The following is a 15,310-nucleotide window of genomic DNA, read 5'->3' as shown; positions in this document are numbered from 1 at the left end:
TCTTCCCAAATTCTTAGTGTAAAGTTCAGTTTAATAATGTAAAATTCATTGTTATTACATACTTTAAAAGTTTATTAGTTTAGGCTTTTGTATTATAATGTAAAAATTCACATTAAAATACTTAAAGCTCCAGGCTTTTTTACAATTTGGATTACTTCTAATTTCACAAGGTTTGAAATAAGATTTCTTTGTTCTTCCTACTATCCTGAATTAATTTGGATGTGGCTTATTAGGAGTTTACACTAATACTGGTCTTTTGTTGGGTTCCAGACATAACAGTTCCTATTTAGTTTAGAAGTTTTTATGCTTATGTGACAGAGTGAAGTATTAGAAATAATATTTCCCCTTCCTGCCTTGGCAGAGGGGTTGGACTCCATGATCTCCAGAGGTCCCTTCCAACCCTGTTCTCTTACTCTGAGATTCTATGAAATGTATTTGGTATTTTTAACATTTTTTACTGAAGTTGCGAGCACATTCTTGACACTGGCTTTCAGCACTCCTTGGAGGCTTATGTTACCTGGTGTTGCAAAAAAATCAGGCTAAGGTAGAACTAAGACAAAAAGGTAATTTTGGCCACTTGTTTGTTAGAAAATAGGGAAAAGGTTAGTGTGGGGAACTGATTATTGCAGTTTTCTCTGTCTTTACACAGAAACAGGAATGATTTCAGTAAGAAGGGAAAGAGAAATTCTAAATTTAATTTTTGTGCATTAGAGGAAAGGATTAGAAACAAAGAAATTAATTGCTAGTTGAAGAGAACAGAAGGGAATCTAGTCCTAAGGCTTTGAGCTGGTGCAGGATGAAGAAAAGAAAAAGGAATACCATGGGAAGTGGGGGGCATGGGAATCTTCTAGAACTTGGGATTTTTCTACCTGTGTAGTGGTAATAAAGTTCAGTAGGATATTGGCTGAAGTTTTCTGGTGGCTGAAGTTTCTGGTGCCCCTTGAGCAGAGGCACCAGTGGTGTGTTCCTGTATGTCATTCCACAGGCTGGAGGACATTACATCACTGGAACATAATTATCTGTCTATCTAATCTATCTATCTATCACCTCATCTCTATATCTCCATTTATCTGTTTTTGTTTAAAATTATACATAATTTAGCACATACCGCTGGAAGCCTCAGCTTTGGATTTGCACCACAATGTGTCCCATAGGGTGTTCTGATTTTTTTTTCCCCCTCACTGTTACAAACTGGTGGTAAAATGCAATACATAAAATAGCTTTTAAGAGTGATGATTTTAATTTTCCCCCTGGAAATTAGAAAGACACTGTCTGTATGTCCTTTGCCTAACACTGCTCTGACCTGTCCTTAGGTGACTTTCCAGTGTTAAAATGAAAGCTTTATTTCTCCTTTCTATAGCCACAGTTCTTTTGGCTTGCCCTAAGTGATCTTTTTTCTTTATTCCTGTAACAACTATTATGTTGCTTTTCTAACATGTCTTGCAGCATTTGATAAATCCATCATCAGTAGGTTCCTTTTTGTTTCTCTTTGTCCTTCATTCAAAGGAAGAATAAGACTTTCTCAGGTACACAGGGCACTTTGAGATTTAACAACAATCCCATTCAAAGCCAGAGATCTTTGGATAGAATCCAGACAGTTCCTTCTTCCTTTTTGTCTCTTTCTTTTTCCTTCTATGTCCATATACTTGCCAAAATAGAAGTCTTTAGAATAGGGTTTTGAGCACAGTCTGCTAAAAAGATCAAATTGCATCATTTAATACTGGTTGGATTTTTTCCACTAGTCATGGTCTCAGCTACTGCTAGTGCTAAAATAGCATATGGCTATGAAAAATTCAAAAGATTTTATATAATGGATTTTATTAAATTAGTTTTATAAATATTAGTCATCCTAATTTCCTGTCAGAATACCTGGTTAACTTTTAAGGACGGTAGATGTTCTTATTTGAAAAAGTTAACAGAATTCTTTAATACTGGATTCCAGGTCACTCTCATAATGAAGCAAACCAATATACTCATTTCCAACTTGAATGCAGGCCAGCAGAAATATTTGCAGTATAGACATTTTCTGTTGTCCTGGCCTGAGTGTCATGGAATCTGCAACCATGAAGAATTTTTTTTTCAATTCATTTGACTAACTTTTCCTATTTTTGCAAGGAAGAAATGTTGACACAAAATCTTAGGCATGGATAGTTCAAAGATTGTGTCAGTATCTTGAAACAAATGTACTTACACCTATGTCCGTGTTATCATTTCATACCTATATATTTTATATGTTCTTTTGTGTGTGTGTGTATATATATGTAAAAACATTTTTAAAATTACATTTTATAGGAGGAAAATGAGAAGAAGAGTCACCACAAGGACCACTCAGATAATGAATCCACATCTTCTGATAAGTAAGTGTGGTGTAACTCTATTAATTCTGTAGTTGGTAATATGTGCTATTTTACATCCTTCCCCTTTTACATTTGCCTGATAAATTTGTTACATTTGCAGCTCTGGGAGGAGGAGAAGAGGACCTTTTAAAACAATCAAGTTTGGGACCAACATTGACCTGTCAGATGACAAGAAGTAAGTTGATTACAGTTTCTCCTGCTCACAGTGGGATTCTACATGATGATAATCCTTCGGGAAATCCAGCGTAGTATTCTCAGACATCAGTCAGTCTGTTGATAAATTCCAGTTGCACACCCCATTTCCACAATGAAATGGTTACCTTTGATCTTCAAACTGTTGCTACAAGTCCTCCACATGCCAAAATATCTTTTCAGACTTCCCAGGATTTTTGGTTTTCCAGAAAAGAGTTTGAACGTCTATCAGAAACCATTCTTTCTAATCCTCCTTCTAATCCATTCCCTTTGTTTCATTGTGAGGCTTTAAATTGTTTGCTTACTACTTAATTACTTCTGACAACACCCAAGTTTTTAGTTTTTGCATAGAAATTGTAAGATTAAAGGTTTTTTTTTTTTCTTTTTTGGTTTGTCTGAATTTTTGCTATTCATGGGTTTTTTTTCCTTTCATTCATACTGTCACCTATTTCCATCTTTTCATAACTCTTGCTTCTTTATCCAGTAACAGGGTTCAAAATATGTAGCAAAGAGACCAGACCAGTGCTTACCTGGGAGTAAGCCATGATACCTCTCAAGAGCCTCAAAAAAAATTGAGTATTACTTAAACTATATATCCTCCTGTGAATCGATGAAGGTAGCATAGAAGATACTAGAAATACTCTGAAAGCATGTTTTTATTGTCCAGTAATAGTTACTTAGTTCAGTCTCTAGTTAATACATACTTCCATCAAAGATCCAGCATGTCTAGGCTATCAGTCCCACCATCTGCAGTACAAAATTCTGGTCTACTTCAGTCATAAGAAAAGAAGTTTATAGTGTTTGGGGAGCAAGGGCCACTTAAGATGGTGACATCTTTTGTGGCAGAGTCATTAAAGGATCAACATGTGCTTAGAGGTTGCTACAAAGTTTTAGATACTGATGCCATTTTTCTATATGGGAAGTTCCATCTGTAGATGTAAACTAGTTGATAATTAACTGCTACTCTGAACAAGCCGTTGGGAGAGAGACTTCAAATGAAGCCAAGCATAACTGACCTGAGGCTCATAGGGAATTGGATTTCTATGCTTGAAATAATTCTTGTAGGATCCCGGATAAATGTCAGATCTTCTGAGCTGTAGTTTCAACTTTTGCTACAAAATTGTTTCCCCTCAACTAGCCTGTCAGATCTGTGATTGTCTTTGGAAATATTTTAAAATTGAAAGAGTAACACAGATACTTGTGCTAACAATTTTCTGAGAATGTTTATGTTTCCCAGACTCTTCTAAGAGTTTCAGGGATTCACAGTTTGTCCATTTGCTATTTTGCTGCAGGTGGAAGTTGCAACTCCATGAACTGACAAAACTTCCTGCTTTTGTACGTGTGGTATCAGCAGGAAATCTTCTAAGCCATGTTGGTCATACCATCCTGGGCATGAACACAGTGCAGCTCTACATGAAGGTTCCAGGCAGCAGGACACCAGGTGAGTATAATCATCATAATCGCATGAAAAATCAGGTTCTACTGTGGGGTGTTGGATTTAACTGCACTGCAGATTTCCTATATCTTACAGCATGCCTAAATGTGATAAACATACATATTCAATATTTTTATAGTTCTGACTTAACTCTGCATGTTCAAAGCACTTAAGGTAGAATTTTCTAGATTTCTGCACTGCTAGGGAATTGCCCTTAGTCCTGCATGCAATATAGTGGATTCTTTAAGGAGCAAAATAAAGTTGGGTTTATATGCATGGACAGTATTTGTATTTTACATACCTTGGAAGCTTTTAGAGGCTTCCCAAGAGGGTCTGGTGCAATCCTAGAAATCAGAGACCTCTACTTTTTTAGATTTTTACTGTCTGAGAATAGGACTTAGTCCTCCATGATGAATTGTGCTGTGTAGGGGCCCTGGACTGGGACTTGAGGAATCTGGACTAAATTTCAGAGTCTATTTTTTTCTGAAGTAAATCTTCAGAAAATTCCATTAGGGATTATATCTCAGTTTTTCCAGCTGTTTAAAGAAGATAAAATACTGGGCATTTCTCATTAATTTTGAAGTCTCTTCCAGGAAGATTTTTGTACTCCTTGTCTGTTCAGTGCCTGAGATCACAAAGTTTTGGACCTGACTAGGACTGTCAGGAGATAGCATGAAACACAAAATCTGGGATTTTGAAGTATTTATTTCTACAAGAGGGAAGAACTGCTGAAATATTGGTCAGATCCCCAAGACTGGTAGTGCTGATTTTGTTTTCCACAAACTAGCAAAAGCAGAATTCTCATGTCACTGGTAGCTTAACTGTGTGAAGCATCTAAATAGTGTATGTGTCATATAAAATATATAAAAATACTGAAACTGTGGTGTAATTTTTTTTTAGTAATTGTTTTTTTGTGTTTCATGGCACTGTTTTGAGAGAAAGGCCTTACATAAAGTGTGTTTATTTTTCTCCTTAATTTCAGGTCATCAAGAAAATAACAACTTTTGCTCAGTAAATATAAATATCGGTCCAGGTGACTGTGAATGGTTTGTTGTCCCTGAAAGCTATTGGGGTGTCATGAATGACTTCTGTGAAAAGTAAGCTGAATGTGCTGCTATTCTCTTTTACCAAATTTTTTTGTGCTTTTCGCAGAGCTGAGGGGGAAAATTACTGAGGGTGTTCTTACTTTTTCCATGTAGTCAGAAAAGTCTTTTAAAAGTAGGTCAAAATGTGAAATCTAGAGTTCATGCAAAATACCCATTTTTACAATATACAGAAACTTGGGTTGCCTGTGAAAAAAGCAAAAGCAGAATTCTCTTGTCAGAAGCAAATACAGTCACTGGTATTTTGGGGTGTTTTCTTGTTACATTTAGAGCTGAAGCTTAATTTGCTCAGACCCCAGGAGGTGTCATGGTAGGCTTTGCTTACACTTAGATATTTGTAACTCCCTGGAAAAGCTGAGGTACCCTGAGCATTGGGGAAACCACTCAGCCATCTCTAAGATTAGGATTTTCTGCTATGCCTTGTGTAGAGTGGCTTTAAAAACAAGCAGAACAATACTTGTTTGTATGTGCACACATTAAAAAACAGAGGGAGCATCAGCTGTGTCCCCTGATCATGCCAATACTCAAACAGAAACCTCTGAGATTGATTGTATGGGAGAAGGTTTTTCCTTCCCATCTGAAACTGGATTCAGCTCTTGACTTCAGAACTTTTCGAGAGCTCTGCAAATTCATCTCAGTTTCTCTGTATTTTTGCCTATCTACTGACATCTGTTCTTATTTCATCCAGCCTCAGAAAGATAAGCCATCTCAAAAATGTCATTTCCGCCAATGGAATTGCCATGTCTCTGGCACAACTGGGCTTTTACTCACATGTCACTGTCCTGAGGCTGACAGAGAAATGGAGAGCTTGCTAGCCCCACAAAATGTCTGCAGTGCCTCTACAGAGGCACTTGGTTATCTTTGAAAACTGTGCCTTGTAAATAATCCCTCATGGTGCAGTATAAAAGCAGTATAATACTGGGATAAGGATGGGAGAGGAGTGTGGATTTTGCATAACCATAGGGGAAGACTTCATAGTTAGGAAATCCATATGGAGGTGTTTTTCCATGCTGCTCAGGAGGGCCAGCATTTCTTGGATGAGAGCACAGACCTATGGATCACTGTTCAAATGTTGCCAAGAGGTTGCTTGTTGTGTGGGCAAGCTGCACATGCACACACAGACAGTGTGAGTTCATGTTCAGAGCAGAAAACATCCTTGGGAGCTGCTGTACAGAAGATCTGTCAGTAATGAGCAAAGCAGCATTGGCCATCAGTGCCACACTAGATCTGACCAAGGGTTGATTAGCATCAGTAAAATACTGGGAAACTTAAAGGAAATAGAACTTAACTAGCACCTATAAACTGACTTCACATGGGCAGGTGTTCTGATGTATTGCAGGATGTGAAACGGGGAACTATGATCAGGAATTTTATACATGACATTTTCCTTTTGGCTACTCTTTGTGGGTCACTCATTAGCTGCAGAGAAAATTTCTGGTGATGGTCATTTTTTACAGATTTCATTGGAGTATCTGCCACTAACATGTCCATTGGTAAAAGCTGAATAATTTATCTTTCCTCTTGTTTCAGGAACAATATGAATTTCCTAATGGGATCTTGGTGGCCAAACTTGGAAGATTTGTATGAAGCCAATGTCCCAGTTTATAGATTCATTCAAAGACCAGGGGATTTGGTGTGGATAAATGCTGGCACTGTTCACTGGGTTCAGGCTATTGGCTGGTGCAACAACATTGCGTGGAACGTTGGCCCTCTCACAGGTGAGTGTGAGCAGTGCCTGTGCTGAGCTATGTAGGTAATACTGTGCTCATATGGCACAGAACCTGCCAGTTCTTACTAACTGGCCATGCTTTACTGGATGAAAAAACCCCAATGGTGCTGTTTTTTTAAAATATGATGTGTTGAAACTTTAAATAATTCCATTGTAAGAGGAAGAGAATGCAGTCTTGGCACTCATGCTTTGAATGGGCTTGTAGAAGTAAAATGTGTATATTATTTTATGTACTGTCTTCTTAAGCAGTAAGAAGTAAGAACTACTTCTCCCAAATTGCTCTACCCAGCAAACTGCACTATGGATTTCACACTAGTTTAAGGACTGGTCCACGAATATTGGTTGGACAGTGGGTACCTAGTAGCTCGTTGGTGAGAGCATCAGGAAATGCAGACAGTTGTAAAATCTAATTCATAAAGGAAACATTAGGTTTCTCAGACCTACTGCTCTAGAATTCTTCAGTTTTGAACCATAGTCTTGGAAGGATTTTTATCTGTGTGGAAGGAAATTCTGCAGCTAAAACAAGAGTCTGTCAAGTGTCTGAAGAGAATGTACTTCCAAAAAAACTTGTTTTCTTAAGTAGTTTAAAATGTGTCTTTATATGGTGCAGTAAAGAGTGTATCTCTAGGATTGTGTGATTGACTGATAGACCTCTCTTATTCAGTCACAGTAAGTTTTGTAAAACATTTTTAAAAGAAGGGTGGAGTGAGTAGGCTGCTTAATGAAAAAGTCTGACTCACTTTTTCTCTCAAGAAGAGATTATATACCATAGCAGTGTGGAATCATGATGAATTGTGAATAGAGTGAGATGCAGACATTTCAGACCTGCATTTTTTTAAAATCTGGAATATTTGAAAATTTACTGATTAACCATTTTTGAAATACTGCTCCATGTTCAGCAAAGAAATCAAACACTTGTCAGTAACTCGTCTTCACAGGTATTTTTGCCAGTGTGGTACTGTGTGTTCTTTTCAGCATCATAAATACACTTCTTAAAAGATACTTTAAAGAATAGAAATGTAGTTGGAATGAATGGCTCATTGTGAATGAAATTTAGCTGTAAAAGATACAAATTATTATAAACAGAATGGTCATGGTGGATAATTGTTCCTTAGACTGATTGCTTCTGTGTTTGTTTGTGCAGCCTGTCAGTACAAGTTGGCAGTGGAACGGTACGAGTGGAATAAGCTGCAGAGCGTCAAGTCCATAGTGCCCATGGTTCACCTTTCATGGAATATGGCTCGGAATATCAAGGTCTCAGATCCAAAGCTTTTCGAAATGATAAAGTAAGTTTTGTTTATTTGAAGATTGACTGTGCCCTTTTCCTCTTCACACATAAACCAGTGGTTGATTTATAAATGGTTCTTTGCAAGACTTTTCTGTTCCTGGGAGCCAAACCAAAATTGCTTTAGATTATGTTTTTCAAACACAACATTTATAGGTATCCCTAATTTTATTATGTTTTATGTGATGCTATTGTGGCATAGCTTTAGAATCATCTAAGTTACTTTTCTTAGTTAAATGTGCCATAGACTTAATTCAGCAATTTACAGAAAGTTGGCTTTGATCACAGCAGCTGTTCAGAGTATGTATCATCAGAAATAGGAAAATCAGGTCATCAACCCAAATATTAGAATTGGAATATATAGGCATTTTTACAGCAAAGTTAAATTCTACATTTCTAGAACTTGTAGTTAGTGTTCTCATGCTGTCATTTGGAGATCCAGTGTAAATCTTTTAAATAACGGCAAGTAGGAACTTGAGAGCCTCCTTCCCTTTGCTCTTCTGAACAATGAATTGATTGATATGTAAAATGATAAATGAGTTTAGTGACATTTCTCATATGCATATTCCAAAATGCAGGAATATTCCAGGCTTCAAGCATCTGTAGTGATTTTCTTTAAAGGGTGCAACTGCAAGAAATGTAAATCATATTACAGCACCATACTGAGGTTGGGGAATGAATGAACATTCCAGCATATAGGTTTGTCTTAAAGTGGGGAAATTAATTCCAAAGCATATTACTCATCATGAAAATCCTCTGGTTTTTCTGCCAGTCTGCCAAAGCACTTCTGAGCCCTTCTTAGTCTTACCAACATACTGGATCAACAAGCATTGAATCCTTTTATTGTTTGCCTTAAAATGGGCTTTTAAAAAATGGGTGAGTTAACTTGTGAAAAAAAGGGCAAAGAGAGAGAGTGTCTTTTTTTTCCCCCAGTGGGATTTATTGGTGACATCTGAGTGCGACACCTTTTTACAGTAGGAATTTAATTTAGGCTTGAACATCTGTTGCAGAATGGTGGCATTGGGGAAATGTTAAATTTGTAAGAGCTAAGAATGTTGGAAGTTGACAACAGGGAGGTTTGTAGTCACTCTAAAGCTTGATTATAGGGTAGCATTTGTGTGTGAATACTTTCCTAAAATCTAGGAACTGATACTTGGGGTAAATGAAGTGTTTGCTGAAGGTCTGGCAGTCCTGACCCTTCAATTAAACAATTAGTGCTCATATTCCTAATGCCAGCTGTCATAAAAAGGAGAAGAGAAACTAAATAGTTAGAAATGAGAAACAGGGGAAAATGCAGGAGTGTGGGAGGGAGAAAGCCAAAAAGTCCATTTAAAAATACTGAATCCACAAGCTTCACTTTTATCTTTATTTATATAAAATACATATAAAGCCCAGCAGATATCTATTGTAAGGCTCAAAGCAGTTCTGGAATGTTCTTGAAAAAAAAAAGGATTTTGGTATTTTGGCCAATTGTATTTTGCATTTGCCGTGGTTTGGGTTTAAAAGGAGAAGAATGTGACTGAGCACAGCATCCTTCTCCAAGAGAATCACTTAAAGCATTATGAAGAAACACAGAGGACAAAATGATAATTTGCTGTTGTCTTGCTGGCTGCCAGCAGCCCAGCTTTTTCTAGCAAGAGACTCAAACTTTAGGTGTACATTACAAACAAACAGAGATGCTGAGAAGCAGGTAGAAATTTTGGGTGTGCATGCATTTGCTTTTTCTAGTCTACTGAAACCATTTCCAGTTTAGTTGGATGAAGCCTCCCCCATCCAGGTTAGTTGTCAGCCAGAAGTCAAGTTCCTGCTGTGGGTACAGAGGTGAAAGAGGGGATGATCAGCTCTGGTTTGTAATGTCCAGTAGCAGCAGCCTGAGATAACTTCTTGTTGTGGTCACTTCTGTAGTTAAGGAATAGCAGTTCCTAGAAGTCATTAGCAGCACAGCACCTGGTGTCTGACCTTGGCTTTGTAAACACACTGCAAATGCAGAAACCTTCATGAATTTCCTTAAGATAGGGTAGCAGTTGCATAATTTTCCTGTGGATTCCTTGTCTGCAGGAAAAACCCTGTGGCAAGCAGCTGTTGTCCATGGCATCTGGATTTTCTATGTACAAAATAGAGACATTTCTGAGTTACTTATACATGAGTGTATGCATGTGTATCAAAATGCTGGAAAAAATAGACATTTTTGATAGAGCTGGTTGAATTTCATCGTGGATAGCTGGCTTCATTGTCATCAGGAAATAAGTGACACAGCTGTCATCTTTTTGCTGAGCACAGGTCTGTCTAAAATTGCATGTCAAAGATGCATAAAGTGCTTAGGTAGTTTGGACTTCTGTCTCTGGGACTTCTTAGCTATCAGCATAGTACAAAAGATTAGCTCTTGGAAAATGATAAAAAGTAGCTTCTAATTCAATTTGAAAGATAAATAGAAATATGTCATATTGATTTGTGTGAAAGTAACCACTGCAGAGGCAGTAAACTAAAATTTGAGTATAGATATAAATATTGGGAACCAGATTAGTGATGAAAAGGAATGGAGTAGCAGAAGGGAAAAAGCAATAGAAGAAGGAAATTTTGCTTTTGGAAGAAATCTGACGCCTCGTTATATTTTTAGTTAATGTGCAGTTCAGTGCTGTCTTGCAAGATAAAAGTCAAAGAGCAAAACCTGAAACTTTCTCATGAGAAGTTTTATAAAGATTTTATTTTAACAGTAGAAGCGTGAGTAGGAGCACAGCAGAAAAAAATGATTTAAAACTTGGCTGAGGGAGGACAGCCCTCACAAAAAGAAAAATTAACTGCAAACCTCTTAGATGGAAGCCAGAAGGATTTTTACAAATGCATCTGAGGAAGAGAAGAATTTCAGAGGTAGAGCGAACATAGTAATAAAGGCTTAAAAAATTAATTTCAAAGTAACTGAAATGCTAAGTTCTATTACAGAAATAGTTTCAGAAATACAAAAGAACATGACATGGGAGAAATTATTTTGCACAAAATCATGAAGTTAGGTAAAATACTTTCCAGTGTCAGGGAAGATGTATTACTGGAAGGTACAAAGGGGTCGGTTCTGCATTGCCATTGGGATGGTCTCCGCACTTTTGAGAAGTTTTACTGAATATCTAAGTATTCAAATGGCTTTATCACTGGCCTTCTAGAATAAATCAGGATTATGTTCATTTTTAAATCCTCTTCTGTTGAATATTTGAATTTGACTGGACATGATTTACTCATACCTTTATGCCTTACCTGTGAAGAATTTCAGAGGGGGGTGGTCTAGATCCAATTCAGTTTTCACTTTACCAAAATGAAAACAGGCCTGCAATACTAAAAGCTGGCCCCATTGAACTTGCACACTGTCACTTTGTTAGGAACCTTCTTGGCTTTCTTAAGGCCTCCCAAACTTCAGGAATTGTGGTGCATATTCACAGTAGTCGTTTGTATCCTTTCTCTCATATTTAAATATATAAAACAGTTAACATCTACATTTTCACATGCCATTAGTAGGACCTGAATTTTATCCAAGGAGGGGGAGTTCACCTTCAAGCTATTGTTTTCTGCTTTGTATGTGAATTTGGCAAACACTGTAGCAGTGTTGTAAGTGGGGTACATTCTGGGCAGTTCTTTTTTCACAAGAATATAAAACACTTTGAAATTAACACTGTGAAAAGTCTTTGGAAGTCAAGAGTGGAGAACAGTGGTGGCAGGTGTTCTTGCAATTTCCCTTTGGGATGCCCAAAGACTTTTCCAGGTAACAGCAGAAGAGAAGAATGGTAGCTTTTAAGTTTATTTGAAACAATCAAGCTGTATTCCATAAATGAATGCTTTTCCAAAATTACTGAGCTTGTCAGGAGCACAATAACCCAACACTCAAATGAATTAATACTTAATCTGTCACCTGTGGTTGGCCTTAACATCGTAACTCACATTCACATCAAACTTCAGAAGTGTTAAAGGAGTTACAGCTTAATGAGCTGTATAATTTTCTTGAGATTGGGTACACGAAAATAAGATGTTGAACAGAGAAACACACTTTCAGTTTCATGTTATCCTTACAGTGAGGGTGTTAGTAAAGCCACTGTTTTTAGTGAAGATGAAAAATATGAGTGTAAAACAAGAGGAGAGTATTTCAGAATCCTGAGATTCTAATAACAGCTTGGAAACACATGAAAGAAATGTGTTTTTTTAAAATGATGTATGTATTATATGTTTCAAGCTTTAAAATGGGAGAAGGATCAAGTTGAAAACACTTGATAGAACTCTTGAGCACTTTGTTTTCTGTCCAGTATTTGTTTTTACCCTTAATTTTTTTCAATCTTCCTTCTGCATCTAATGAGCATGTAATGTAACCACCCTGTGGAGGAGAAAATTGAAGGCTGCAAAGGCTGCAGCTGAAATAAATAGGGTAGCTGAGAGCTAAAATTATTGTAAATAACATTGTAATTTAGAAATTTGGCAGCTTTTTTTGAAGAACATACATAGCTCATAAAATGGTAGAGAACAAGTTACATGTACTTGTAAGGAAGAGAACTGTAGAAAATTGTGACATAAAATTATTTTCATCTTTTTTTTTACCTTTACAGGGGTATGACAGGGAATTACGGGGTTTAATACGACATTTGAACAGTTTTTCTCTTCATTCATAAAAGAATTGCTAGAATTATTTTTTGTGTTGATTTTTGTTTTCTTAATACCAGCCTGTCTGTTCCTTTTCCTTTTGCATGGGAGAAGATACATGCTCATAGATTCTGTCTCCACTGTATGTAAAGTGATTCCTTGGAATTGGAATTGGAACTTGGGGTTTCAGAAAACTTGGGATAATAGAGTTTAGTAGTTCTGAGAAAGTAACAGGAGTTACAGGATGTTGAAAGAGTCCTTTGAATGAGGTGATAGTCACACAAAATGTAAACAGCTATGCTGAATTTGGCAGTTCAAGGTAACTTTTTGCTGACAAATTTATGGTTCAAAATAAAATAATGTGGATTGCTTTTGAAAACACATTGTTCTATTGTGCTTAAATGAGCGTTCATGTGTTTCGGTCAAAAATGAAGGTACAGCCTGTTTGCAGGGCAAGGGGCAGTCCTGAAAGAAATGATTGCATTGTCCATAAGCACAAGGTCTGACTTTTTCCTAAGCCATGAGTCCAGTGATTTTTTCTAGGCAGCTGTTTCTGAAATCCCAGAGGAAGAGCAAGCTCCAAGTACAGGGTCTTGGAAGAAACTGAAGCCTTCTTGAGTTTTGCTATACAGTTGAATGTTGAACTGAACACAAAACTGCTTTTGGTTGCAGGTACTGCCTGTTAAGAACTCTCAAACAGTGTCAGACACTGAGGGAAGCTCTGATTGCTGCAGGAAAGGAGATTGTCTGGCATGGACGAGCAAAGGACGAGCCAGCTCATTACTGTAGCATTTGTGAGGTCAGTAAAAATGTGTTGGGTCATCTACTCTTGTAATATTTATTTAAGTTTTGCCCTGTCTTTTGTTGTTGATGATGTTTAAATTTTGTTTTTAAGCTGCAGCATCTGCTCTGTGCTGTAAGCACATCAGTGTGATGCAGTACTGCCTTCCAGGAGCTCATCCAGATGTTTTTCTAGACATGGGCTGTATTTTGCTGAAGGCTCTCCCACAGTACTCCCACAACATTGTTTTTCACTAGGTCCATTTTCAATTCTCAGTTACTATAAAATGTTGTTATCCCTTCCTGCATGAAATTTGATCTGCTGAGCTTCATTTTGAAGGTATATTTGTATTCATTTCAGAAGCCATCAGCACACCCAGAAGAGAGAGAACTAAAGTTCATTTATTCCTGCAGAACATACCTTTTTGCTGGTTTTTTTTTCTATTTACTGTTAATAGTTGCTTTAAAGTATTGGATAATAGTTTTCATGAAGCTTAAAAGAAAACAACATTTTCCTACCTCCTGAAAATCAGCTTCTAGTTAACCTCTGACTGAGCCTCTTGGACAGGATGAGCATGTGGCTGAGCAGTAAGGAAATAAATTCCAAACTTCTTTAGCAGACAGTAAAAAGGAAAAATAGGTATAATTGTTTGAAATCCCCACCTTACTGAGTAACCCCTATTCAGCAAATGAATCCTGCTTTGTCAATATTGACCCAAAGCTTTCCCATGGTGCTGTTCATGCAGACATCCTAAGTGTAATATTAGTGGTTTTACACTTCTCTGCCTGAGCCTTAGGAGAATAGATTTTTCCCTGAACAAAACTAATTTTTCTCTTTGCATGCACAGGGTAAGGTTGTAAATCTTGAAGAAAACACAGTTTTCATGTTTTTAACTTTCTAAAAAACAAAATTGTAACGCTTGGCTTTCTGTTTCCTGTCTAATAGGTGGAAGTCTTTGATCTGCTTTTTGTCACTAGTGAGAGCAATTCTCGAAAGACCTATGTTGTACATTGCCAAGACTGTGCACGAAAGATAAGCACGAACCTGGAAAACTTTGTGGTGCTAGAACAGTACAAAATGGAGGACTTGATGCAAGTCTATGATCAATTTACATTAGTAAGTCAAATTAATAAGTGGGTGCATAAATATATTATTTGTAAAGCAGTTGTAGACTGTCTTGGTGCTCCACTGTACGAGTACCGTGGACTTTCTGATTCAAATGGAGGTTTGGGTTGTGTGTGATGTTTGCAGAACAAAACCTGAAGAGTCAGAATTGTGTGAAATACTACAGTAACTTACTGCAGAACATAACCACTGAGTTTTCAGGAAAAGTATGATGTTACAATTCATAAAGTTGTGGCTTTAAAAATCCAATAGAGATCACCTGAAGACCATAACTGGATCAGATGGAGATGGGAAGAATCAGGACAGTGAAGCTTGGAGAAACTAGCACCAGGTTCAAGAGCATCTCTAATACATTGGTTGTGGTATGAAGTCAGTATAGCAGCAGAGCATCCTATGCACTCAGACCCTTCCTTCCCCTTCCCCACCCATCCCCTCCCAAATCAGCACTGTCCTTCTGCTTAGCAAGTGGATGCTCTCAAACAGTTCTGTCTCTTGGCTTGGGGCCTCCTTTGCATTTCAATTTAAAGCAAAAAGCCTCTTTGCCATTATAGCTCTGTGCTATATATGGCAGCCTCCTGCTTTGAACTGTGTCAGCACAACTGTCCTAACATTTCACCCAGGTTTCATTGTTCCAGGCAAAGATGGCTTTTTTTGTAACCACGATGAAAGCGATGCTGGATGTATTTAAA

General features: G+C 37.4%; 1 protein-coding gene across 16 annotated transcripts in view; it reads left to right on the top strand.

Annotated features, from left to right (window-relative positions):
• The window catches only part of KDM6A (lysine demethylase 6A), a 150,833-nt gene that overhangs the window by 131,347 nt on the left and 4,176 nt on the right, over positions 1-15,310 (top strand). For 8 of the 16 annotated variants that reach the window (XM_058861499.1, XM_058861517.1, XM_058861537.1 and 5 more), the window contains 9 exons: positions 2,293-2,357; positions 2,458-2,532; positions 3,842-3,990; positions 4,967-5,081; positions 6,618-6,805; positions 7,961-8,102; positions 13,388-13,514; positions 14,442-14,612; positions 14,874-14,952. In XM_058861499.1, the coding sequence (XP_058717482.1) occupies positions 2,293-2,357; positions 2,458-2,532; positions 3,842-3,990; positions 4,967-5,081; positions 6,618-6,805; positions 7,961-8,102; positions 13,388-13,514; positions 14,442-14,612; positions 14,874-14,930 (1,089 nt within the window). In that variant the 3' untranslated portion in view covers positions 14,931-14,952. The other 8 variants (XM_058861511.1, XM_058861526.1, XM_058861586.1 and 5 more) reach the window with 3 other exon arrangements.

Source organism: Poecile atricapillus, chromosome 1 (assembly GCF_030490865.1).
Source record: "Poecile atricapillus isolate bPoeAtr1 chromosome 1, bPoeAtr1.hap1, whole genome shotgun sequence".
Classification (NCBI taxonomy): domain Eukaryota; kingdom Metazoa; phylum Chordata; class Aves; order Passeriformes; family Paridae; genus Poecile; species Poecile atricapillus.
Note: the sequence above shows the minus strand (reverse complement) of the source record. Positions and strands in the feature narration are given on the sequence as shown.